A 26569-nucleotide genomic window follows, 5' to 3' on the forward strand; every position below is an offset into this window, starting at 1 on the left:
AAAGGGAGTGGCTCTATTAGGAGGTGTGACCTTGTTGAAGGAAGTGTGTCTCTGTGGGGGAGGGCTTTGAGTTCTCTTTTGCTTAAGCTTTCCTCGGTGTGATAGTCAGTTGACTTCCTGTTCCCTGCTTGCAGATATTATGATGCTCCCCACACAATGATCATGTACTGAACCTCTGGAGCTATAACCAATTAAATGTTTTCTTTATAAGAATTTCCATGGCTATAGTGTCTCTTTACAGCAATAAAAACACAAACTAAAACACAGGGTTTCTCTGTGTAGCCTTGGCTCTCCTGAAACTTGTTCTATACACCAGGTTGGCCTCAAAGATCTGCCTGTCTTTGCCTCCTAAGTGCTGGGATTAAAGGCGTGTACTATCACTGCCCAGCTTACATTTATTTTTGAAATATGTTGATTTGTTCACTCAAAAAATACTGTTCTCAGTTCTGTGCTATGCCCTTCAAATTCTTGTTCATCAACTGCTTCTGTTTGTAGTATTTGGTGGGTTCCTAAGACAGAATATCTTCTTGAGTATTGTATTTTTTGCAGGGCCATTTAGAATATTTGAATGTACATCAGAGAAAGTTATACTGTTTTCTTGGACATCTTTTAGTATTTAATGTGTTTTATCGCTTTCAGAGTACCACAGAGGTTAACTAAGATTCAGAATCTAATAATTATTTTTCCCTTAGGTCATTACTTATTAGCATTCCATGGGTAGTAAAAATCTGATACTTTTCTCTATGTTCCATATCCTTTATTATGTAATTCATGCAGCAATCTGTGAGGGTTAAGAAAACTAGGGAAGAGAGATGTTAACTGACTCTTAAACAGGATTCAGAATCCAAAGAGCCTGACTAGGAGAGTGCTTTGGCTACAGAATCCTGTGTGGCACTGCCTTAGTGCTTCACATGCTGTGGTCCTCTTACTGTCTGCCTTATAGTTTCCTGGGATGTTCTTAGAAATGTGGATTCCTGAACTTCACTTCATATTTCAATATAAAAGTTTGTCACCCCACTGGGTCACCTGTCTTTATTGTGTTAGAGGAAGTTTTAGCATTACTTAGCTGTTAACCTAGAAATATGGTCTGCATTAATGAACCATCCTTAATTCCTGGAATGTATGACAGTAGACTCAGTATTAACCCTTCTTTTCTTGGTGATAACCTTTCAACATTTGTCTTTGCTCTAAGATTGTTATGGATTTTAAGCACCCAGAGGGTGTCACTGTACAAGTTATGTTACCTCGTCGGAGTTTGCTGGTGATGACAGGAGAATCTAGATACCTTTGGACTCATGGGTATGTATTGTGGTAACCTTGGTGACTGATGGGAAACTTTCTGTTTTGTAAGATTTCTTATTCTTTTCTGTTGAACTACTGAAGCCATGTCCTGTGCCTGCACATCAAATTATATGGGTACAAACCATCTAGGATGTATGCAGTTTTTTTGTTTCTTTGTTTTGTTTTCTTTTTAATGTATTGCCTTTTTATTCTAAAAAGATTTTAAATTTAAAGAAAAATTTTAAGTGTAATAGAGAAAACCTATAGTTCTCAGTTGTGAATACTTTGCTACATCTTACTTTTTCTCACTTATTATATCATTTTTTTTTTTTTTTTTTTTTTTTTTTTTTTTTGGTTTTTCGAGACAGGGTTTCCCTGTAGTTTCTAGAGCCTGTCCTGGATCTAGCTCTGGTAGACCAGGCTGGTCTCAAACTCAGAGATCCGCCTGCCTCTGCCTCCCGAGTGCTGGGATTAAAGGCGTGCACCACCACCGCCCGGCTATATCATTGCTTTTGCTTAATCATCTGAAAGTTAACTTTTTCTTTGTTTTGGTAGAAATGCATCTTTAGTTGTTTGAGGTCAGTACATTATATTGCTAGAATTTATGTGTGTGAGAAAAAGTATGCATATAAAAAAATTAAAATATTCCATGATTATTTTATGAATTCTGATCTGCTTATAAATTTTAACTCACACATTTCAAATATTCAAGGTAATGATCATGTTATTAATAACCTGCCCTGTGCTTTCATTTATTTATTTATTGAAAATAGATTCTTCTCTTGTACAGTATATTGTGGCCAGTTTCCATATCCTCCTTGCTTCCCAGCTCTCTTCTACTTCATCTCCCCAGATCCATACTTTTAGTCTTTTTCTTTTTCCAAAAAGAGCAGACCTCCAAGAGATGACAAACAGGACAAAACATGATATAATAAGTCAAGGCAAATACCTATATATTGAGTCTGGACAAGGCAGCCCAATAGAAGGAAAAGAGTCCCCAAAACAGGCAAAAGAGTCGGTGATACACCTACTCCCACTTTTCGGAGTCCCACAAAAACACTAAGCTAACAACTATAACCTGTATTTAGAGGACTTGGTACAGACTCATCCAGACCTTGTGCCTACTGCTTCAGTTTCTGTTAACCCAATGTGTCTCAGTTAAGGTTTCTATTGCTCTGAAGAGACGCCATGACCATGGAAGGCCTTATAAAGGAAAACGTTTAATTAGGGTAGGCTTACAGTTCAGAGGTTTAGTACATTAATGTCATGGTGAAAAGCATGGTAGCATTCAGGCAGACATGGTGCTGGAGAAGGAGCTGAGAGTTCTACATCTTGATACACAGGCAGTGAGGTTACCTGACTTGAGCTTTTGAGACCTCAAAGCAGACCCCCTAGTGACACATTTCCTCTAACAAAGTCACACCTATTCCAACAAGATCATATCTCCTAATAGCACCACTCCCTATATGAACTAAGTAGTCAAACACATGAGTCTATGGGAGCCATTCCTATTCAGTCTACCATACCATGTGGGCCCTACTTAGTTGATTCAGTGGGCTGTGTCCTGGTGCCCTCTATCTCCTCTTATTCTTATCTTCCCCTCTTCTGCAGGTTTCCCAGATTTCTGGGGGGTGGGAACGACCTGGTAGACCTCCAATTTAAATTGTTTCTCTCACCCACATAATATCTGGCTATGGGTCTCTGCACCCACTCCCATCTGCTGCTGGAGGAAGGCTCTCTGATGATGAGGGTACAAGACCCCTATCTGTGAGCAGATCAGAATATCATTAGGAATCATTTTATTATTTTTTCTTGACAGTTATATTTTGTCCCTGGACATCTAGGCAGTATAGGTAATAGCTTCCTTCTTGTGATGTGAGACTCAAGTTAAACAAAATATTGGTTGGCCACTCTCACAAGTTCTTTGCCACCATTGCTCCTTCACATCTTTCAAGTGGGACAAATTGTAGATTGAAGGTTTTGTAGCTGGGTTGGGGATGTGAGATTCCCCTCTGTATGCTGGAAATACCATTGGTTAACAAAGAAAGTATTTTGGGTCTTTGCAGGGAATAGAGGTAGGTGGGGAAAACAAAGCTGAATGCTGGGAGAAAGGAGGTGGAACCAGAGGAGAAGCCATATACCCCCCCCCCCCCACCGCCAGAGACAGGTGCCGTAACTTTAGCTAGTAAGCCACAGCCACGTGGCAATACACAGATTAATGGAGATGGGTTGAATTTATATATAATAGTTAGCCAATAAGAAGCTAAAGCTAATGGGCCAAGCAGTGATTTAATTAATACAGTTTCTGTGTAATTATTTCTGGGCTAAGTAGCCAGGGACAAACAAGTGGCTCTCTCCTCCAATAGGTTGGCTCCATGTTTCTCTTTCCAGAGCCTGCAGAATATCGTCTTGAACCAAAGTGACTGTAACAGAAGGGTGAAAGCTCCATACTTTATTCACTGTACATATAGATATAGATGTAGATGTAGACTTTAGAGAGGAGCTCAGTCTCTCACATTCAGTGAGCTGTATAGATGTTTTACTAAGAAACGATACTTTCAGTTTCAGAGAATGATCTTCTGTCCTAGTACCAGCTTAGGATATTTAGGAATTTCCTCAGCACCCCTTCGGCCAACAGCACAACTAAATGCAACCCAGTCCCACCACTAAAAACCTCGCCTGGCTACAAAAATGGTCAGTTCAGACTCCATAACCTCTTTTGCTGGGAGTCCTCACTAGGGTCACCCACACAGATTCCAGGAAGTTGCATTTCCACTCAAACCCCAGTTAACCCCCTCATTCCTGCTATTTCTCCCTGTACTCTCTTCTTTAAGGGCTTTATTCATTTCCTCTGCCATTTCATATCATTGGTTTTAAGATCTTTATCTTGCGCTTTAGCTATGTTGAATATTCAGGGCCTTATGTAGTAGGATAGGTGGGCTTTGGTAGAGACATATTTCCCTTCCTGTTATGAACTGTGTTTTTGTGTTGGCATCTAGGCATCTGGGATTGAGGTGATTTTAAGTCTAGGTTTGCCTTTGTTGGGTTGTATGTTGACTGTTTTGCCTTTTCCTGGCCTCCTTGACTTGTGTGTTCATGGGAATGCTCACTAATGTTGGAGGCTGGGGGAAAAGGAAACCAGGGGGAGATAGTCTGTTGCAGTGATAGGAATGACCCTAAATATTGGGTCTGAGGGAACAGAGAGAATGGAGAAAATTCGGGAGCAGTCTACCTGGTCATTTGGCAGTCATAGCCTGTGGTTGAGCAAGTAGTAGTGCCCAAGATGGTGGTGGGATACAGAATCAAAGTGGGAGAGTAGCCTAGAGGGGGATGGACCATGAGTCCCACAGGAGGTATGGACAGGGGCAAGGCAAGGCTACATCTTATATTCTGTTACAGAGCTGTGGATGACCCTGGGGAGTGGGTCTGGGGAAGCAAGAAGTTGCAGAACATCTGTTGGCAGCCTTCCTGGTGTTCTGGTGGTGTGTGGCCTGTGGTTGAGCATGGGGTATCCACTTGTGTTTTCAGGGCTGGTCTTCTGGCAGGCATGGCCTGTGGTTGAGTAGGGGTGTCTGCCCAAGTAGAGGTTATCTGCCCAATTTGGGGGCTGGGACACAGAGAAGAAATAGGGAGGGGAGGCCATGTGGGGATGGTCTGTGGGAGTCGTCAGATACATGGATGGAGGCTGGGGAGGCAAGCTGCAGCTGGTGTTCTGTTGCAGCCCAGGGGCTACCCTGAGAATTAGCTTGGGAAACAGAAACAATGGAGAAGGTCCCTCCCTGGGCAGCCTACCTGGTACCTGGTCTTCTTCAGGATTTTCTGTCATTGAACTGAGTGTTTGCTAGAAGTAGAGAGAGGTTGGGACACAACAAAGAGGAAAAAGCCAAGGTGAGTTTTTGATATCCACAGGAGGTGTGGACAGTGGGGAGGGGAAGCTGCAGCTGGTGTTCTGTTGCAACACTAGGAGCCACCCTGAGAATTGAGTTTAGGGGAACAAAGAATAACTGTCTTAAGTTTGAGTCATAAAAAATAAATGGCCTGATTTTGATTCTTTTTCATAGCCATTAAAATATTTGCACTTAAATGCAATCTAATCAATTTTCTCAAGTATTCTTAGAATTTTGAAAATAAGCAGGTTTTCTTTTGGGGTTCAGGCTCTGTTGTTGCTCATTCTTAAACTTTTAAGAATAATAACATTATAGTAAGTGAAAAATAAGGAGTTATTTTGCATATATAGTGAAACAATCTCTTCTTAGAAATACTAAAGCTTCTATGTAGTCAGACTTTTTCATCGGGACTGTCGGCTCCCCAGGAATGACACAGAAACTATTATTAATTATAAAAGGTTGGCCAATAGCTTAGGCTTGTTTCTAATTAGATCTTATAATTTGAATTAATCTATATCTTTTAATCCATATTCTTTTATGTGGTTCAGTTACTTTTACTCTGTATTACCCGTTCTTTTTTTTTTTTTTTTTTTTTTTTTGGTTTTTCGAGACAGGGTTTCCCTGTAGTTTCTAGAGCCTGTCCTGGAACTAGCTCTTGTAGACCAGGCTGGCCTTGAACTCAGAGATCCGCCTGCCTCTGCCTCCCGAGTGCTGGGATTAAAGGCGTGCGCCACCACCTCCCCGGCTTACCCATCCTTGCTCCAAGTCTCCTGGCATCTCCCCTTCTTCCCAGCATCCTCTCTCCCTGGAAATCCTGCCTAGGCCATTCAGCTTTTTATTAACCTATTCAGAGTGACACATCTTCACAGTATACAAAAGATTATTTCATAACATTTCTCAGATACTATTTTGATCCCACTTTTTTTATTGAAGGTATATTATGTCCTTAAATGTTAACAGTAGTTATATATGAAAGTTTGGATTCTAAGTCATACTAATATTTAATTTAAAGCTGATGTAAGGGTTATACATTCTTTCTTATATTATTAGGAGGAAGAAAAATAAATATTAACATTATATTTGAAGGTTGACATTGACATTCATTACTTCCAAAGTGACTGACTGACTGTGAGTGTGCATTTGCATGTTGTAGAAAGAGATGGAGAAAAAGGCATAAGTTGTCAGAGATGGGGAAGAGTGTGATAGAGGAAACAAACAAATGGTATACCAATTATTTGCTTGTTAAGATCTTTGGTGAAGGGGAGAATAAATTGAAAAAGCACGCCAGCATAGGGAATCAACTTTTTAATGTTTATTCTGGAAAAAAATAACAAAATTCCAACCTGCTATATGTATATTCTTTTTCAAGTGCATTGTAATTTGTAGAATGTCATGTATTTGAAACAGCATTTTAATCCCAGCATTTGTTGTATTCCCTAAATGTTGTCACTATAATGCCAAGTAAGTTATTTTACTTATTTTCTTCAGAATTACACCCAGAAAATTTGATACTGTCCCAGCATCTGAGCAGTTCAAAGGTGGAATAATCACCAGTGACATCGGAGACTTGACTTTAAGCAAGCGGGGAATTCGAACATCATTTACGTTTAGGAAAGTGAGGCGTGTGCCCTGTAATTGTAGTAAGTCTCTAATTTCATCTATTCTGCATCAGAATAAATGAGGTATGGAAACCCTTTAAAGGCGTCAATACTTAGGAAAGCTTTTTCTTAACTTCTCCAGTAACATCTGCTGTACTCTGCATGTGTTAGACTTTCATAGCACTTCTCTGAGCTACCTCCATCAGAGTTTATATTCTTTGAAGGCAGAGGCTATATTTCATCATTAATTTACCCGATATTTGGTCTTTTAGCATCCTTGAGTGCCAAGAAAAGGCTTTATTTTTTGAAGTAGTAGCTAAGAGTGTTGGGATTGTAAGGCAATAAAAAATTTCTTATGGAGAAATGATTTTTCTTGGCAAGTCTTGTCAGGCCTTTAATTTTTCTTTTTAAATCTCAACAGAGAACTTGGAGATGACAGATTGCTTGTGTGAGTGACTCTGGGGTAGTAAGTGGAGGTTCATAATTTAGTCAGTTTGGAAACCTGTAAGGATGAGAGAAGAACTTCACACACAGGATGCTGTTCTGACTTGTTTATATAAGTATGTTGTTCTCTATATTTATTTTTTGAAATCAGCAGAAAATTCTTTTACTTTATAAATGTTAATTTGTAATGACAGTAATCAGAGAATGCTTTTTACATCACAGGTGTTTCAATTCGTGATAGCCTGTAACAATAGCCATTTTAGTTAGCTGCAATCTTAAAAAATAAATAAATGAAAACTCTTTTATCTCAGGGCTGGAGAAATTGTCCAGCTGTAGCTCTTCCAGAGGACCTGAGTTTGCTTCTTCCTAGTGCCTATGTTTTCAAACTGTCACTCCAGCTCCAAAGGATCTGATACCTCTGGCCTCCACAGGCACTCCCCTGGCCTCCACAGGCACTCCCCTTCCACATGGTGTATGCACACAGAGACACATACACATGAATAGAAATGAAAATAAATCTTAACCAAACCTCTTTTCTGAAAATGATAATCCTATTAAAAAACTTGAAATTACTCTATTCGTGAGGCTGAAAATGAGTTTTTGCTAATTTTGCTAACACTGTAAGTGAGTTTATAAATTGTGATACTTTAAAATATGTTTGGTATTTGATAAGTCTTAACACTACTGGCAGCCAAAGCTCCTATTCTCAAGCTACTTAAAATGTGGCTGACGGCGGAGAAGGACTGAGAAACCAAGGACAACGGCAATGAACATGACCTCTACAGCATGGACGGGCTCACTGTGAGCCTTGTCAGTTTGGTTGCTCACCTTCCTGGACTTAGGGGGAGCTGGGAGGACCTTGGACTTAACATAGTGAAGGAAACCCTGATGGCTCTTTGTCTTGGAGAGGGGTGGAGTAGGGGTATGGGTGGAAGGGAGGGAAGGGAAGGGGGAGGAGATGGAAATCTTTAATAAAAAAAAAAGAAAAAAAATTTGGTTAGAGAGAGAAGCTAGATTTTTTATGCAAATGTGTCATTGTTGTGGATGGTTATTAATTATAAGTGAAACACTAAAAGCATTTCACTGGGTCTTTTTATTCAGTTTGCAGATTTTTCCTCCTTTTCTTTCCTCCTCTTTATTCTTTGACAGTTTTGTGCATGTGTTGTAAATTTCGGTCATTTTCACTCACTATTACTCTTCTCCCACTGACTCTCTTTCTACCAACAAATCCCCAACTCCTTACTTGTTTTGTTTTGCATTTTGTTTCCTGACTCATTGAGTGTAATTAGAATTGCTTACTTGAATGTGGTGTAGAATTATTTTCTGGACCATGGACAACTTATCAGTGGCTACGTAACTGAAGAAAACCGATACCTCTTCCCCTGGCAGCCATTAACTACCCCTCGATTTTGTACCTCTTCCCCTAGCAGCCGTTAACTACCCATCGATCCTGTACCTCTTCCCCTGGCAGCCGTTAACTACCCCTCCATCCTGTACCTCTTCCCCTAGCAGCCAGTTTACTACCCCTTGATCCTGTACCTCTTCCCCTGGCAGCCATTAACTACCCCTCGATCCTGTTCCTCTTCCCCTGGCAGCTGTTAACTACCCCTCGATCCTGCTCCATATATTGATTTTATTTGATACCTCTTGTGCATAAAAAGTTAACATTGAGCCGAGTGGTGGTGGCGCACGCCTTTAATCCCAGCACTCGGGAGGCAGAGGCAGGCGGATCTCTGAGTTCGAGGCCAGCCTGGTCTACAAGAGCTAGTTCCAGGAAAGGCTCTAGAAACTACAGGGAAACCCTGTCTCGAAAAACCAAAAAAAAAAAAAAAAAAAAAGTTAACATTTGTTTACTTATTATTTAATAAATCTATTTTAATTCATTATTTATCTATTTTTTATTATTGATTGAGTGATTGATTGAGATAGGTCTCACTCTATAAGCCTAGACAGTGTGGAACTCACTGTGTAGTACAGTGTGCCCTCAAATTAATGGTGGTTCTGCTGCTCAGATTTTATAGTGGTGGGGTTATAGGCATGTTCCACCACACCTGGATGCAGAGTGTTTTTCTTCTCATTTAGGTTACTCCTCGGTCTGCGACAAACAGAAGAAGGCCACACTTCCTTCCCTTCCAGAGAGCAGTAAAGAAGCATGCCAGCTGGAACAAAAGCATGTTCATCGTGTCTATGATTTGATTGCAAGGCACTTCAGCAGCACAAGACACAGCCCATGGCCACGCATCGCGGAGTTCCTGAAAGCTTTGCCGAGTGGTTCTCTAGTGGCAGATATTGGATGTGGAAACGGAAAGTACCTTGGCATCAACAAGAAGTTATATATGGCAAGTAATTGCTTCTGTTTTCTTTAAACTGAAAAAATGGCATGGAGGTTCATATGTGAATATTGTATTTAACATCCTTTTCACTCCTTCCTCTCCTGGTTTCAATTCCTCCTATGCTTCCCTCCCTATTACATTTATAACCTTTTATTTCACTGTTATTGTCACACAAATATTCATATGTATGTATAAATACAACCTTTTGAGTCAATTTATTGGTGTGTGTGTGTGTGTGTGTGTGCGCGCGCGCGCGTGTGTTTTGGGATGACAGTTTGGGATTACTTAGCCTTCAGGGAACACTCCTACCTGAATAAGACTGATAGACTGATTCTCCCTTTCTTAATAGTCATTAATTGTCCTGCTTTTTATGCAGGGGTGGGGCCTTATGAAATTTCTCTTATCCACATTAGCATGTAAGGTGTGTTGTCATTTTCAGGTCTAGCCATATTTAGGCAGGTATATTGTTGAGACTCTGGGTGTATCTTCCTTGTCCTATATAGAAGATGCTGTCTTACAGCAGATGTTCTATTTCTGTGTCTCTTCAAAGCTTTCTGCTCCTCTTCTATGATTTCCTTGCTTTATGCATCTGCTTTATCACTCTCTTATTAGTATGCCCCAATATTGAAAACCTTGCTATAAAATCCTTTCTAATCTATAGTTGATAAACATAAGATAGTTTATTGATAGTCACATTACAAAGTAAAATCTAAAGATGGGAAAAATTACAAAGAATATAATGGTCATAAATATCTAGGTGGATAAAAAAGAATTGGAGGAGTCTTGGGGTGATACTTCAGTAGATAAAATGCTTGCCACATAAGCTTGAGAACCTGAGTTCTGTTCCCAAGTACCCACATAAAAAACTGGATGTGGTGGTATGTGATGCTATCCCAGTGACAGGAGGATCCCTCAGGCTCAGTAACCAACCAGTGTAGCTGAATCAGTGAGCCCCAGGTGTCGCTGAGAGACTTTTGTCTCATAAATACAAGTTGGGCAGCACTTGAGGTATGACAACTGAGGCTGACTTATTGCCTTCATACTTACATGAACATATGTACACTTAGCCACATATGAACACACACACACCTAAAAGAAAAGATTGGACTTGTTTCTTAATTTTTAGTCTGCAGCAACCTAAATAAGAGTATATACTATGACATACTATGACAAGGAACCACTACAAGGAAGGCACAAAGATAGAAACACAGTAAGTAAGTGAACTTCTTGCACCTCATCAAAAATGCTCTCACAGCGGTTGGAGACTATTACAGAAAGCGACAACTAGTCAAAATGCCAAGAACAACTGGTGATGAGCTGATGAATGCCAGTTGATACATCTTTAGCACAGCTCCTGCACCTGAATAACAGAGACTTGTTCCTGTGCCTTCTGGGTCTAAACCAGTGCTCATTTGTTCAGAGTATTGCCTCATAGATTTAAAAACTTTCAAATTTACTATGTCAGAGCCAGTACTAAAGCCATTTCTAGTTTTACATGTGTCTGCTTTCATTTGTTATCATTTCTTTGAGTCACTTTTTTCTTCTCATGTAAATAAAGTCTTTGTGAGGTAGACATTGATGTAAAAATTCATATTGTCACTGTTCTGTGATGACTAGAGTTTTTATTTCTCAAGATTGGGGGTGAAGAAGCAAAGGTAGAGAGTCAGAGTAAATGAGTCAGTCTATATGGAAGTTATTGAACTATCTCAGATTATTTGGAATATTGGCTTCCTTTCCCACCTTTCATACTTTGTACTGACACAAAGAAAAAACTACTCCTGGAGTTAAGGGAAAGTAGGGCTGGCACTAAGAGGCAGATGAAAAGCAGCTTTCCATCGAGGCACAATGTGAAACCCATGGATTGTTGTCATGTGTAGCTCTATTTTATTTTGTGAATAACAGACTACGTTTGCTCACATTGAGGAAGTAGGTTTTTGATGTGTCACGAAGAATTCCATCCTACAGTTCAAGATAAGATATTCAAACCAGACTTGGTAATACATGCCTATTATCTTAGTTCTTCTGGTGAACTTGAGCATAACAAACAAGCAGGGAAAAACAAAACAAAACAGGGAAAACAAAGTGTGATATAGCTTTGGCTGCCCTAGAACTTGCTATGTAGAACAGGCTGGCTTCCAATTTATAGTGATCTCTCTGCCTCTGCGCCCCAAGTCTTAGGATTAAAGGCATGTCCTACCATGCTTGCAGGGTGTTAACTTCTTAAAAACTTCTTCCAAAAGGTTTTAGAATAGACTCTGCTTTCTGACAAAAAAAGAAAGAGGGAGAAAACACAAATTTATTTTGTGATTAAAAATGGAGATTAAGTGTGTGATTCACCAAATATTCCAATAAAATACATAATATTAATTAGAAATTACTATGGAAATTATTAGTCGAAAGAGCCGGAAAATCTTGAAAAAATAAAATTTCTAGATGCATAACAAATTAAAGCCAGAAGATATTGCAGACCCACTATAGTCAATGAGCTCAAAGTTATAATCAAAAGCATTCTGTGAAACACTCAGGATCAGAGACATTTCATTGTTGAATTCTATCAAGCTTTCAATGAAGACCTCATACAAATCCTTCATAACTTGTTCCACAAAATAGAGAGTGAAGGAACACTACCAAATGTGTTCAGTAAGTCAGTATTACACTGATCCAAAACCATATGAAGACACAACAACAAAAAGAAAATTACAGTCCAATTTTTTGATGAACACAGCTGGATATCACAATATCCAACCTCAAATTATACTATACTGAAGTTGGAACTAAATGTAGATTTTAGTATCTCCTTTTCTTGCTTTTAAACTGTATTTCTCTGTACTTTATGTATTGCCATTTTAATTTCTCTACAATTGAATCTTTTCTTTTAAAATAATATTTAAAAGTTATAATTTATATGTCTGAACATGGATTTAGGTATGTGAGTTCAATGCTTATGTAGGCTAAAAGACGTCATTGGATCCCCTGAGCTCGAGTTAGAGGTGTTGTGAGCCATCTGATGAGGGTGCTATGAACTGAACTGAAATCCTCTTTAAGAACAGTGTATGCTCTTAACCACTGAATTATCTCTCTAGCTGTAATGTTTTCTTCATAGTTTTAAAAATTGTGTGTGTATATGTATATACATATATATTCTTGTTTAAAAAATTATTTACTTATTTTATGTATGTTTGTGTTTTGCCTGTGTGTATGTACATGCACTATGTGCAAAACTGTTGTTATTAAATGCCAGTAATGGGAATTGGATCCCCAGGAATTGTAGTTTTTTAACAGATAACTAGTCACCATGTATGGGTACTGGGGATCAAACCCATGTCCTCTGCAAGAGTAGCAAGGACTCTTAATTGCTGAGCCATATCTGTAGCCCAAATGGTGTGTATTTTTAAGAAAAACAAAGCCCTATTCAGAATATTATTGAAAGATATTTATCTACCTGTATTCCTATTACCCTAATAAACCAGTTTATAATGTGTATATTTTCTAATTATTTTTCCCATAAATATTTATACTATAGTTTATGGAATTTGATAATACTTATCAATTATCCTCACTGTTACATTAATTGTCTCTAAGTTTCTGGAGTTTAGAATATTTATAATAGATGGCATTTCTGTATATATGGTCATTTTAGTTTAGTGCTGTTTTAAATAACTGATAGAATGGAATCTTAGCTCAGTGGCACAATGTGAGTTTTGGGTTCTAGGTTCCAACTCCAACAGCATGTGCATGCGTGCATGCACACATCCAAATAATCTATTGTGCACTTAGTTTTGTTAGGATGGTAGATTTCCTATTGAGTATGTATGCTATAATAAGAAACACACAAAAAGTTCTTACTGTATGTAGACATGTATATTGAAAGATAGTGTGACAAAAGAGAAAATGTAGATTTAGGAGATAAGAAGATCAGGTTTTAAATCTGTAGTCTATTCTGGCCTCACTATTCTATACTATATTCTATACTTTCTTTGCCAGAAAATTCCGTCATCTCTACCATAGAAATATAACTAACTCAAGATATGTTACAAAGAATCTGCCTAGGTGAATTCCAAATAAATAGGTCAGTGGGTCTTAGTCTGGTTAGCTTTTTCTATAATTTGTGTTATTTCTAAAAATGCCTTTGAGAAGAGTGGTTATTAAGCTAAAAAGTTGTGGACCTTGTTATGATCATAGTGTTACTAATTGCTTTTTAAATGACTTGCCACTGTCAGCAACATTATATAAGGAGAGTTTTTATCACATTGCCATCACTGTTGTAGTAGCATTTCATTTGTAGTTTAATAACTGAAGCTTGCCTGAGGATCAGAAAAGTAAAACAGCCACATTGGCCAACCTTACAGATCAGGCAGCAATGGCACACACCTTTGCTCCCAGTAGCCACAATGGCATGCACCTTTAATCCCAGTAGCCATAATGACATACACCTTTAATGCCAGTAGCCACATTAGTTTGCCATAGAAACCAGGTGGTAATGATGCACACCCTTAATCCCAGAACTAGAGGAGACAGCTCTCAGTCTCAGTCTCATTCTGAGATTCCCAGAGACAGGATCACCATTTCAGACTGAGGTAGAGATAAGAGCTAGTGGCTGGCTCTTTTGCTTTTCTGACCTTTAGGTTGAATCCCAATTTCTGTCTCTGAGTTTTTATTAATCGTGCTTCAGCTGTGAGACATTTTGATTTTAGAAAAGGTTGGAAGTCCTATTCTGTGCTGTCCACTTTCCACTCTGACACGCTGAAGGGTTTTTTCTTTTCTCACTTGGTAAAGTAAGCATCAATTCCTTGCTTGCTCTAAAAGTTATGTTTTTAATAGTAGAAAATGGAACTTAATTTTAATGATTTCTTTTGTTTTACTTATACATATCTAGGGTTTTGATTTGTTTTATTTTTCTTTGAAAATTTTAAAAATAAAGAAGTTTCAGTTGGGGTGATGGCAATCAGTAAAGTGCTTATCACACAAATAAGTGGACTTGAGTGGAAATTCTCAGAATAAACATAAAATCCAGATATGGTATCAGGTGTCTGTAGTTCACACTCTCCTCTAGTGAGATGGGAGATAGAGACAGGAATATTCTTGGAAGGTTGTGGGTAAGCTAGCCTGCTGTACTGGGCTGTAAACCAGAGACACTGAATTAAGCAAGGTGGAATGCAAAGACTAACACATGCATGCCTACATGCCTGCACATGAACATGAACACATATGTGATGTGGGATTTCCCTCTGTATGCTCTGATTACCATTAATGAATAAAGAAACTGCTTTGCGCCTTTTAGCAGGATAGAACTTAGCTTGAAGAGGGGGAGTAAGCAGAATGCTGGGAGGAAGAAGGGAAGAGTGATAGAAGCTGTGGAGCCACCAGAGATAGATGCTGGGAACTTTAGCTGGTAAGCCACAACCACGTGGCGATATGCAGATTAATAGAAATGGGTTAAATTTAACCTAACTTAGAGTTTGCCAATAAGAAGCTAAAGCTAATGGGCCAAGCAGTGATGTAAATAATACAGTTTCTGTGTGATTGTTTTCGGGTCTAAGCTAGCCGGGCGACCGGGAACCAACAAGCGGCCCTTCTGCCACACATGTATACACACAATATATATACAAATAGGAAAGAGTTAGAAAATACTTTTAAGCCTAATGTAAATTTTTATTTTCTTGATCTCCATCCAAGACAGTGAAATATGTTTGCAAGAGTTCTTGAGTTCCTGTTTTTACTTATAAATAGGGTATCTCTCTGCTCTGTTGTGGACATTGTGAAGCATTATTATGAAGAATTTCAAGTACTTGATACTATTCTTGGTATTTATAAAAGGAGGAGGGGAAAAAAGACATGATTTAACTATGGTCTGTGGAAGGCTCCAGCAAAACAAATGAAAGATGAAAGTCTTGAGCCAGGCATGGGTGACTTCTCTAGCAGTGGGATTTATGTGGCATATTGCCTGTGCTTTCTTGTTAGTGAAAAGGTATGCTGTGTCCAAACTGTCAAAAGCATCTAGCAAGAGGAGAGAGACATTTCCTTTTATTTGGATTGACTTCTGTTATTGTTTTCTTTATTGTTCTTAGCAACTTTCTTCTGAATAATCATTGAGCCCTATTTTTAAAGCTTTGTTTTATAGTCAGATTGGATGTCTTTCTGTTGACTTTTAGTCAGATTCGGTTGTTGATAACAACTGGGCCTACTTTGGCCCTCTGATTATTTTTGAACTGTATTTAAGTGTAAGGAAATGTGACCAACATAAAATTCTGTATATTTGTATGGTGTTTCTATTTTGAGTTTGTGTTTACTAGCTGAATTATACAGATATATATGGAAATACATAAATGTGGTCATTCAGACATGGATCTTAAACCAAAGGAAAAATTAGGAATAGTACTGATGCTGTTATTAATAGTCATTTGGGACATTCCCATGTTGAATTATATGTAAAAGATATAGCAAATATAGTATTGCTATACTTTGTGTGTGTGTGTGTGTGTGTGTGTGTGTGTGTGTGTGTGTGCGCGCGTATTACTAAACAGGAAAGTTTAAACAGAAATCATAAAGCTGTATTGAAGATGGGAAGTCCTCAGACGCTTTCACAGAATCAGGTGGTCATGGGACTCATCGGACTTTACCTGTTTGGGAAAGTGGAATGTTTCCTCTGCTTGCTGCCATCAGTGGCTCTCATTCATTTATTCAGAAAGGTTTAAACAAGCACAACTTTACAAATTGTGAATTCAGCACTATGTTCATTGTAGGGCTAGGGGTTTAACAGAAAAAAGATTCAATAGATTTATAAATTGAAGTATTCTTTAGCAACAATAAAAAAACAAACAAAAACAAACAGGATTTCACTGTGTAATACTGGCTGGCCTTGAACTTGTAGAGATTTGCCTGCCTCTGCTTCTAGCATGCTGGGTGTGTACCACCATATCTGACCTAAATTCTCTATTTTATTTGGTAATGACTGATTTTCCTGACTATAGTCATGACTTTGTACTGACTCTTATGGCTTATGATTGTATGTTTATGTAGATAAAGCTTGTATGATTAGTCTAATGTATAAAATAAACCTCTTGTGATATGCAAACTAAACGTTACACATTTCTTTCCCTATCATAGATTGGGTGTGATCATAGCCAGAACCTTTTGGACATTTGTAGAGAGAGGAAGTTTCAGGCCTTAGTCTGTGATGCACTGTCTATTCCATTCCGAAGTGGGTCTTTTGATGCTTGCATCTCCATTGCTGTCATTCATCATTTTTCAACTGCGGTGAGTATTGCTTTTCCTTCTGTAAAACTTGTAATTAAGATGACAGAGAAAGTTTGTATGTGTGTGAGTCAAAATAGCTATTAATTTTTTTCTTTATTTTCCTATTTTTTGTCAAGGTCTCAACATGAAGTAGCCTCCAAAAATAAATTAGAAAGGCTCATGTATTAAAGTCTTGGCCCCGAGCTGGGGTGGCTCTATTGGAAGGTGATTGGGTCATGAGGGTGCTAACTACACCAGTGTGTTAATTCATTGAATCCTTTATGTTGTATAGACTCTGAGGAAGTGAGGCCTGATTTGAAGTAAGGAACTCACTAGTAGAGTGACTTTGAATGGCATATTTCTTCATGGTCCTGTTCCTCTTTCTGCTACATAGCTGCCATCAAGGTGAGCAGCTCTGCCAGGATGCTGTCTTCTCTGAAGAGCCTATCATACATAGCCTTAGGAACAAGAAGCCAAATGGCCATGGACTGAAACTGGAAAGTCTATGAAGTAAAATACATCTCCATTTTATATTGCTTTTCTCAGGCATTTTACCACAATGACAAAAACTGATAACAGTTTTCTCTGATTACTTACCTCATCAATGTCATGTAGTGTTTCCTCTTCCCTTAGCTTTCTGTTTTAAAGTCTTTAGTTATTTTTAATAACTAAACATGGTACCCAATGTCTACCCATGACATTAGGCTACCTTGAGTTGTTAGGCTTAGTCCTTCTAGCAATGTAAGACATCAGAATAACACTTAGCTCCTCTGATTTCCACTGTGTTATTGTTTTATATAAATTTTGTTGTTTTAAGCTTGTGATATTTATTTGTACTTTTCAAGATTTACTCTTTCTAGTCTTCCTTCTTTAAAGCACTTTTAAAGGTTTCTGAAAAACTAGCTTTCTTTTACTTGAAGAATTCTCTTTGCTATTTTTATTTAAGTATTTATTTAGGTATAAAGTGTTTAAATATTGGCAGCATATCTTTTTTGTGTCATTAAACTCTTTATTTTAAAAGTACTATTTTGACTATATTTTGAATTCTGAATTGATAATATATGTTATATTTTGCTACCCTCTTTTAAATTTCTGCTTCATTTTTGGTAATTTATGCTGACTTGAATTCTAGCTTAATAATTATCTGTGAATCAGATATATGTAATTTACCGTTAAAATTCATGTGTTTTGTATTATTCTGAAATTTATATATTTTATGTCTTCATTGAATTTTTTCTACTCTTATGAATATATTAGCTTAGTTATTTTAAAGTCTTTGAGGTTTTATTACTCATTTTAAGATGGAAAATAAATCTTGTTTTATTTTTGACTGGACACATGTTAATAGTTGTTTTAACATATTTATAATCTAGATTATTGCAAAGTAATTGAAATGGTGATATGTAAAATTTTTTAAATTATTTATGTTAGGGTGTGTGTGTGTTGATGTCAGTGTGCACTTGCCAAAGGGTACATGTGTAGATCAGAAAACAACTTTAAGAGTGAATTCTGTCCTTCCAGAGTTGAATTCAGGTCATTGAGTAGTAGCAAGAGCTTTTACCTACTGTGCCATCTCCGTAGCTTAATTCTTAATTAATTAATTCTTAATTAATTCATAATGCTTACTTCTTAATTACATTGGATGTAGAATAACTGTATTTTTCTATGGTATAACAGCCAGTATATTACAGAAAATAGCGGTCAATAACTACAAACCATTAGGATGAAAACAATTGTGTAAACCCAGTCTTATTTCCAAGTAGTACATCACTTGGTTTTTATTTGAATTAATAGAAACTATAGCAAGTAGCAAATCAACTGGAAGAAATGTGGGAAACTTAAAAAAACAATTTATAAGACTAGTAATAATATACATGTTAAATATGTTATCTTGGTTTTAATCTATATAAAAACTAAAATGTTGTAAGAAACTGCTTGTTTGCTCCCAGCTGCCCAGACGATGAAATAATCACACAGAAACTCTATATTAAATCACTGCTTGGCCAATCACTTAAGCATATTGCTAGCTAGCACTTAAATCTTGGGTGAACCCATTTCTATTAATCTGTTTATCGCCACGTGGCTGTGGCTGATCAGCAAGGTCCCAGCGTGTCTGTCCGTGGCTGAGGCTACACGGCTTCTCTCTGATTCTACCTTCTTTCTTCCAGCATTCAGTTTAGTTTTCCTCACCTAGCTCTACTCTGCCCTATCACATTCCAAGACTGCTTCTTTATTCATTAACCAATAAAAGCAGTGTATATACAGAAGGACCTCCCACACCACTGAAATACCTGAGTGATGGAATGATTATAGAACTTACTCACTGAACTTGAATTTTCTCAAATTTTGTAGCAGTTGCCTTCTTGAAACACTGCATGGTCTTAGAAGGTTGTGATATATAATTTTACATCTTTTATAAAAGGATAAATAATAGTGAACAGAGTATCTCTGGAGGAGAGACAGAGGTCATACCTTGTGGTTAATAGGTGGCAAAAAAGTGTCTAAACCCAATAGAAATAATAATAGATATCTCCTTTTATGTCTGTAAAAACTGAGGGTAAAGTTTCCGAGAATACATAAGCAGTTGAAAATAGACTTTCACAGGCAGTCTTTCTGAAGTGAAAACTATTTTGCTACTTCCTTGTCTCTCTGTAAGTGATAGTTACAAAGAATCCAAATAACTGTGAAAAACATACTCCAGAATTTAAAAAGTGAAAGTTCTGTTCATTTTCCCACTGAAAAAGTGGAAGAATTTCATTAAATCTCTCTCTCTCTCTCTCTCTCTCTCTCTCTCTCTCTCTCTCTCTCTCTCTCTCTCTCTCTCTCTCCCTCTCCCTCTCCCCCTGTCCCCCCTCCTTCTTCCTCTTCTTCTTTTTCTTCTGTCTTTCCCACTCCCTCTTTCTCTCCCTGCTTCCCCATCAGCAGTAGTTATACACCCTTTCTTTTATGTATACTAAAGTATTCTTGGGGCTAGAGCGGTGACTCAGTACTTCAGAGCACTTCTGTGCAAGCATGAAGGCCAGAGTTCAGATCCTAGCACCCACATAAAAACTGGGCATGCTTCTCACATGCACACCTGTAACTCTAGTGCTGAGACTGACAGAGATAGGAAGATTTCTGGCATTACTGGCTGGTAGTCCAGCAGGCAGTCTAGGTACTTCTAAATTCAAGGAACCCTTTGTCTAAGGGGAGTAAGGTGTAAAGTGGTAGAGGTGGACACCTTGGGGCCTTCTTCTGGCTTTGGGTTTATTTTTCTAGTCTGTCTTTGCCTCTGTTTTTTGGGCTTTGGTCATGATTGTTTTGACTATGCATCAAGATTATTATTATAGTTATTCTTATTATTATTGTTATTTGATGCCAAAACCCACAAAGTATGGTTAATAATTTATTAAGGGGTACAATGGAAAAAGACTCATGCATACAGAATGACTTAGACACAGCTGCTGATTCAGCTGCCATTGTCCTACTGTGCTGCCCAAGGGTGATGAGGACCAACTGCAAGGCTTTCTCCTGCCGCAGCCACCCAAGAGAGAGAGTGCACATCTGCTCCGCAGTTTTATTTGGTCACATATCCAGAGAAAACCATGCCCATAGGCCTAGTTATGCAAATGTCAATTATTATTATTAATAATATATTTATAATTAATTATATTAATAATATATAAATTATTATAACATCTGGACAGTTTATATTAAATGGTATAGATTCTTTGGTCTGTTTCCAGAGAACAGTTAATTAAGACCAACAAGTACATATAAACTGATCAGTTTAATTCTTTAGGGATTGACTTTCTGCTCTATTGTGGCCAGTTTATAGTTACTTCTTTCTGTTCCTCCCTTTAGTTTCAAGTTAAACTTAGTTTCTATTTATGCCATTGTACCTTGAAGACCCTAAGATCATCTTCTGTCTCCAACATTGTGTGATTGCTAAAACCTTTGCTTTGCTTTCTAACGTCCCAGCTGCTCTTTTGCTGATTTCCTTGGAATTTCACCTAGTGCTCATGCAGCATGGGGACTCAAAGATACCTTTAGAGGACTTTGCATGTAGCCTTTGGAGGCATTTCCCTGCAGTTCCTTTTTTATCTGTGATTCTGTTCCCTGCATTCCAGGACTTCACTGTACTCAGAACCTGGTGTTCTCAGGCCAGGGAATCTTTCGTTTCCATCTTGTAATTTCCACACTGGGAATTAAATTCATTCAGGTCTAGTCTGTAGACTTGTTTAAAAGTGCCTTAGCCAGATGTTTTATGTACAGTTTGAGACACCTACACATGGTCTTACATTTAATTATAATTTTATTATAATTACATATAAGTATAATTTTCCACATCCTTTTTCTCTCTCCTCTGGATTGATAAATAATAATCATTTCATTTTAAATTTTCTTTTAGGAGCGTAGAGTGGCAGCTCTCCAAGAACTTGTCCGTCTCCTGAGACCTGGTGGGCAGGCCCTCATATATGTCTGGGCAATGGAACAAGAATATAAAAATCACAAATCCAAGTACCTTAGAGGAAGCAAAATTTGCCTGCAAGATAAAAAGGAGATAAACAATGTCATAGCCACTGAAGGATTGCTAGTAAATCAAATGTCTGATGAAGGTAGTGAAGACCTAGCATCTTCTGTCCCCTCCACTGATAATATCAAGGAGGAAGGATGTAAGCCAAGGAAAGTTCCTAATTCTGAGCTGCCTGTTCATACAAACCGGACTTCTTTTCATTCCCAAGATGTGCTGGTTCCATGGCACCTCAAGAGAAATCCTGGTAAAGACAAAGCCGTTGAGCCCTTTGGCCTAGCAGGATGCCCTGATCCATGTCCTGTGTTTCATCGTTATTACCATGTTTTCTGTAATGGAGAATTGGAGGCTTCTTGCCAGGCTCTGGGTGATGTTAGCATTCTGCAGAGCTACTATGATGAGGGGAATTGGTGTGTTGTTCTTCAGAAGGTCTGATCTGAACATATCAGGTGTAAAGAAAAAAAAAATGCCTATCTGTTTCTTCGAAGGAAGATAAATTATCCCTTTAAATAATGAGGAAGCTTTGGGAGACATTACCAAAAGAAAACTGAGAGCAGAGATTACAGAGGTAACATTCTATCTGTGATTTTTGGCTGACTTCATAAAAATAGGTTCCTCTTACATGCCTTCTAAGTATGATGTTGAAAAGTGATTGGCATTAACTTGTGAAAGGTCTGTAATCTTTGTGAAAGTGTACAGCATTTTGAAGCTAACCTTTCCTTATAAAGTGTTTATAAAGATCCTAAACTATGTAGGATCAAAATGAAGCAATTATGTAACCTTTTAATGACTTGAAGACTCCTGGACAACAGGACACTATCTGAAGTATTATTTACAACTGATTGTTCCTAAGAAAATCATAGCAACTTTCTCACCACGTCTTTCTAGCACACTGGGGATGCCCAGGAAAACTTTAGCCACATATTTCTCAGAAGTAATAGAAACTTCATTCAACAGATATTCATTAAACTCCTACCATTTACTATTAAGTACTAGGAATGAAGCTGTAAGCAAGTAAAGGAGGTTGGGTTGTAGCTTAGTGAAAGAACAGGTGTTTCTAATGGAAGCCCTGGATTTAATACCCATCACCACAAACAAACATAGCAGCAGAAAACAAGAGCAAAGTCCTTCCTAGGAAGCTTGCTTTCTAGAAGGTGAGGCTGACAAAAGCAAACAAATAGTAAATATTATGTTCCTGGTAATCATAAATGACATATAAAAAAGTAAATTGGAGGCTGAAAGGGATATTAACCTTTGAGAAAAAGATTACTTTTTAATGGCTGAAATAACTACCAATCCTGACTGATGAATTGCCAGGAACCACTACTATTCCTCATCTATGGGTTTAAGTTCTAAAGACAACTCAAATAGTTCTCTTTAACAGTTAAATTGCAAACGTTAAAATGTTATCAGCCACACCAAACTTTGTTCTTTCAGTCACAATTGACTGTTTTTTCTAATTCATCATTTGTTCCAATCTAGGAAGAATGGAGGCATTTTCATCTAGTCAGTGAAACCAAAAGCATGTTCTTGGAAAGTACTTCTAAAATTGATGAATATCTAGCCAGACTGAATTGACCAGGAAGAAACTTTTATGATTTTTTAATTGACTCAATCAAAAAACATAATTAAAAGCAACATGTACATGCTTTAAGACTATAACTTTATTTAAAACATTATAATTAACAGATTAAAAATTATAGTAAGACACTCTCAAATGAGACTTCTATTTGAATATACAATTTTCTCTTTCTTTTCTATTTATGAGAGAGAATCTCATGTAGTGCAGTTTGGTCTCAATCTAAGTACCCAGTTCTCTGCTTTTACCTCTCCAGACCTGGTATAACAACAGACCTGGTAACACAACAGCCTAAGAATAGTTTGATATTATTTATATTGAAAAAATTAAGATATTATTTATATATTAAAATGGTGGTTCTCAACCTGTGGGACAGGACCACTGGTAGCCAAACCACACTTTCACAGGAGTTGCATAAAACCATTAGAAATATATATTTATAATAGTATTCATAACAGTAGCAAGATTAGTTATGAAGTAATAAAAATAAATTTATAGTTTATTTTTATGTATATTCCTACAACAGGAAGGGCGGTATTAAATAATCAAAGCATTGGAAAAGATAAGAACCACATAAGAACATATGGCCCAGTAAGATGCGTAGTTGATAAAGGCATTTGCCACCAAGCCTAATACCCTGAGTTCAGTCTCCAGTACCCACTTGGTAAAAAGTGAAAACTGACTCCAACAAATTTTTTTTTTTGTACTTTCACACACACGCACACGCACACACACACACAATAAAAATATTTAGTGGATCTACTGGATCTAACTTTATAGTTGTAACTTTGCTGGAAGTAGCTAAAATGATCAGGCTGGTCTCGAATACATTTCTGCCAAGTACTGGAATTAAATACATGTGCCACCACATCTGGTTAAATACATTTTAAAGAAAGATATAAAGCTGTGGTGGTGGCCCATGTCTTAGTCTCAACACTTAGGAGGCAGAGGCAGGAGGATTGCTGTAAGTTTGAGATCATTCAGGTCCACAGAGCATGTTTCAGAACAGCAAGGGCTACACAGAGAAACCCTGTCTCGAAGAAGAAAAAAGAACAGAAAAAGCAAAGTTAGCTGGTCCTAAATCAAAGTTTGAATGTGTTGTTTGTGAACTTAAGTTTCCAAGTAAACAAGTTAGCCATATTTGACTGATCATAAGAAGAAAATTTTTAAAGTGTATATCGGCTCTTTAGGCTAATTTGACTATTTCTTTATTTTTGGATATTTTAGAAGCTTAAAGGCAGACATAGGGTCATACCTATAGTATTAGCTGCTCGGAAGCCTGAGCCCCAGAGGTCAAAACTGGTTAGGGTTACATAGTGAGACCCCGTCTAAAAGTAAAACAGAAAAATAAGACATTTCTTCCTTGTGTCATTTCCATCATTTCTTTTCCTTTGAAATGGCATCCTTGGGTCTCAGTCATGAGTATAGTTAAGAAGTAAGTTCATTGTCCCTGTAGGACCTGATTTCACCTTACTGCATGCTTTCTCTCCATAGAATTAAGAAGTGTTTGTAGGTTATTTCATTACTTCCCATTTCCAACAGCTTCAGGCTGTCTACCCCCACTATTGGGATTGGCATTTCCTTGAGACTAAAGAACTGCCACTGTGAACATCTTGGTGGCCTTCTCCTAAAGTCTTTAGTAGATAACTTTTAATTTCTTTATAAAACAATTGTTATAAGCTAAGAGAAAATGTAAACTCTAGCTTACAATTAGGATTTTTCAATTATCACTATAATTCTGAAAAATTATTTATCTTTAGTTAATGAAGGAAATGACCTCAAGTTTTATTAGAATATTAAGATATTGTGATGTATTGTTTCTCACAAGTCACTCTTTTATTGTATACCAGCTTTTGAATGAAAGTATCTGGTGGATGAGAGGAGCAATAATTTGATTAGAAATATTGGCTGTCTGCCTATCGTTTTAAAATTGTATGATTTTGGATATAACCAGTTCAAATTAGAACCCTGTGAATTAAAAGGCTAAGAAATAATAATGGGACTATGTCAATTTGATTCCTGTTTTCCATACTTTAAGAATTTTAGCTGAAAATTTGAAAATATAAATTGTTATAATCTTATGGAGGCTGTGAACATGCATTGCTTTTTTTAGCTTCTGACTTCCTACATACCATTGTGGTTATGTCTGTCTTGAAATAAATTTATCTTGTGTGCTTGTGTCAGCATCATGACCTGAGCAACTAATGGTTTCCTCTTTCATTCCAGTTTATAGATGGCTCTTGTTCAAGTACATACTCCATCATGTGAACCAATCTAACAAATACCCATTTTACAATAAATATACATTCTGTTGGTTAAATTTTTCTAGAGAACCACACCTAATACACTAATAAAACAGTGTAACAAGTACATGCATATATTTATACTGTGTTAAGTATTAGAGGTAAACTAAAGATCATTTAAAGTCATAGGAATACGTGTGCTAGATACATTTAAATTTTACTTCATATAATGGATTTGAGTTTCTTTGGGTTTTGACCTCTTCCAGAGGTTCCAGAATCAACTCCTCCCCCGCCCCCCATGTAGATAATGAGAGTTGCTTCCAGTTGGAAATAAGGTCAGAGATAATATAGCATATGCCAAAACATCGCTGGCTATCATTCTGAGATTGCAAGCTCTTTGGAACAAATGACATCCTGAGTTCTACTTTGAAAGGAAATTCTGGCTGCTGTGTGAAGATTTGACAGTAAAGGTATTAGAGTGGAAGTAGAAGGGTCAGTCAGGAAAGTTTTAATGCAATCCAAATGAGAAGTCATTATTGGTTTGCTATAGTCAATGTGTTGGCATTGTACATAGGAGAACAGTAAGCTTTGGGTTGTAGATTTAGAGGTAGAAATCCAAGAATTTCTGCTAAATTACATGTGTTGTGAAAGGATACAAGGAGCCCACATTAATGTGTGAAACATCTCCATGTTCTGCACAGTCTGTTTCCTAGCGCTGCCATTCTTCAGTCCAAATGCAATTTTTATTTATCCCCCCCCCCTTTTTTTTTCTGTGATACAAGGCATGGGTTTCCTATGGCGTTACCCCAAGTTAATCTTCTAGATAATGCATTTCCCAACAACCCCAGCAGTTTGGATATTCCACTGCTGAGCAGTTAGGATGTGCAGTCTGTATAAAAGTATAAGTAAGCAGAACACAGTGCAACAATTGTAATCACAAAATCCCTTTAGGGATCATTAGACTTATACAGGCGCGCGCGCCCGCGCGCACCCACACCCACACCCACACCCACACTAGAGGATTCCAAATCATGCAGGCAGCAGGACAACAAGTAACTGATGTGGCTCTAGTTTTAGTAAACTATAACGATAAGATAATTTCTCAGGAGAAGCTGGACATGCTGGGCATGACCATCGAATGCCCTCTGGAAGAAAGAAGAGGAGAAAAGTAGTGACAGTGAAAGGTCGCTTCCCTACCTGGTGTGGGTCTATTTATAGGTTCCCAAACCTTTATACAAACACATAAACAAACATAAAATGTCATTTCAGAACACAAAATCTCCACCTTAAAAAAAAGCAAATAAAGGTTTGATTAATTAATAAGAAATGTGTAACAAGCATCTTAAAGAATGTCTACTCTGTCTTTTGGTCTATAGAAAGGAAAATGGGGATTTTTAGAAAATAAAAGATGTGCTGGATTTGAAATAACAAAATATGTGCTAAAATTGAAAGAAT

General features: G+C 37.5%; 1 protein-coding gene across 4 annotated transcripts in view; it reads left to right on the forward strand.

The window, feature by feature from the left end:
* The window catches only part of Alkbh8 (alkB homolog 8, tRNA methyltransferase), a 70471-nt gene extending 45403 nt beyond the window's left edge, over nt 1-25068 (forward strand). For all 4 annotated transcript variants that reach the window (XM_038324025.2, XM_038324026.2, XM_038324023.2 and 1 more), the window contains exons 8-12: nt 1193-1299; nt 6657-6808; nt 9293-9549; nt 16651-16800; nt 21170-25068. In XM_038324025.2, coding sequence (XP_038179953.1) covers nt 1193-1299; nt 6657-6808; nt 9293-9549; nt 16651-16800; nt 21170-21727 — 1224 coding nt within the window. In that variant the 3' untranslated portion in view covers nt 21728-25068. The remainder of the gene's footprint in view (nt 1-1192; nt 1300-6656; nt 6809-9292; nt 9550-16650; nt 16801-21169) is intronic.
* The last annotated feature ends 1501 nt before the right edge of the window (nt 25069-26569 follow it).

Source organism: Arvicola amphibius, chromosome 3, assembly GCF_903992535.2.
Source record: "Arvicola amphibius chromosome 3, mArvAmp1.2, whole genome shotgun sequence".
NCBI lineage: Eukaryota > Metazoa > Chordata > Mammalia > Rodentia > Cricetidae > Arvicola > Arvicola amphibius.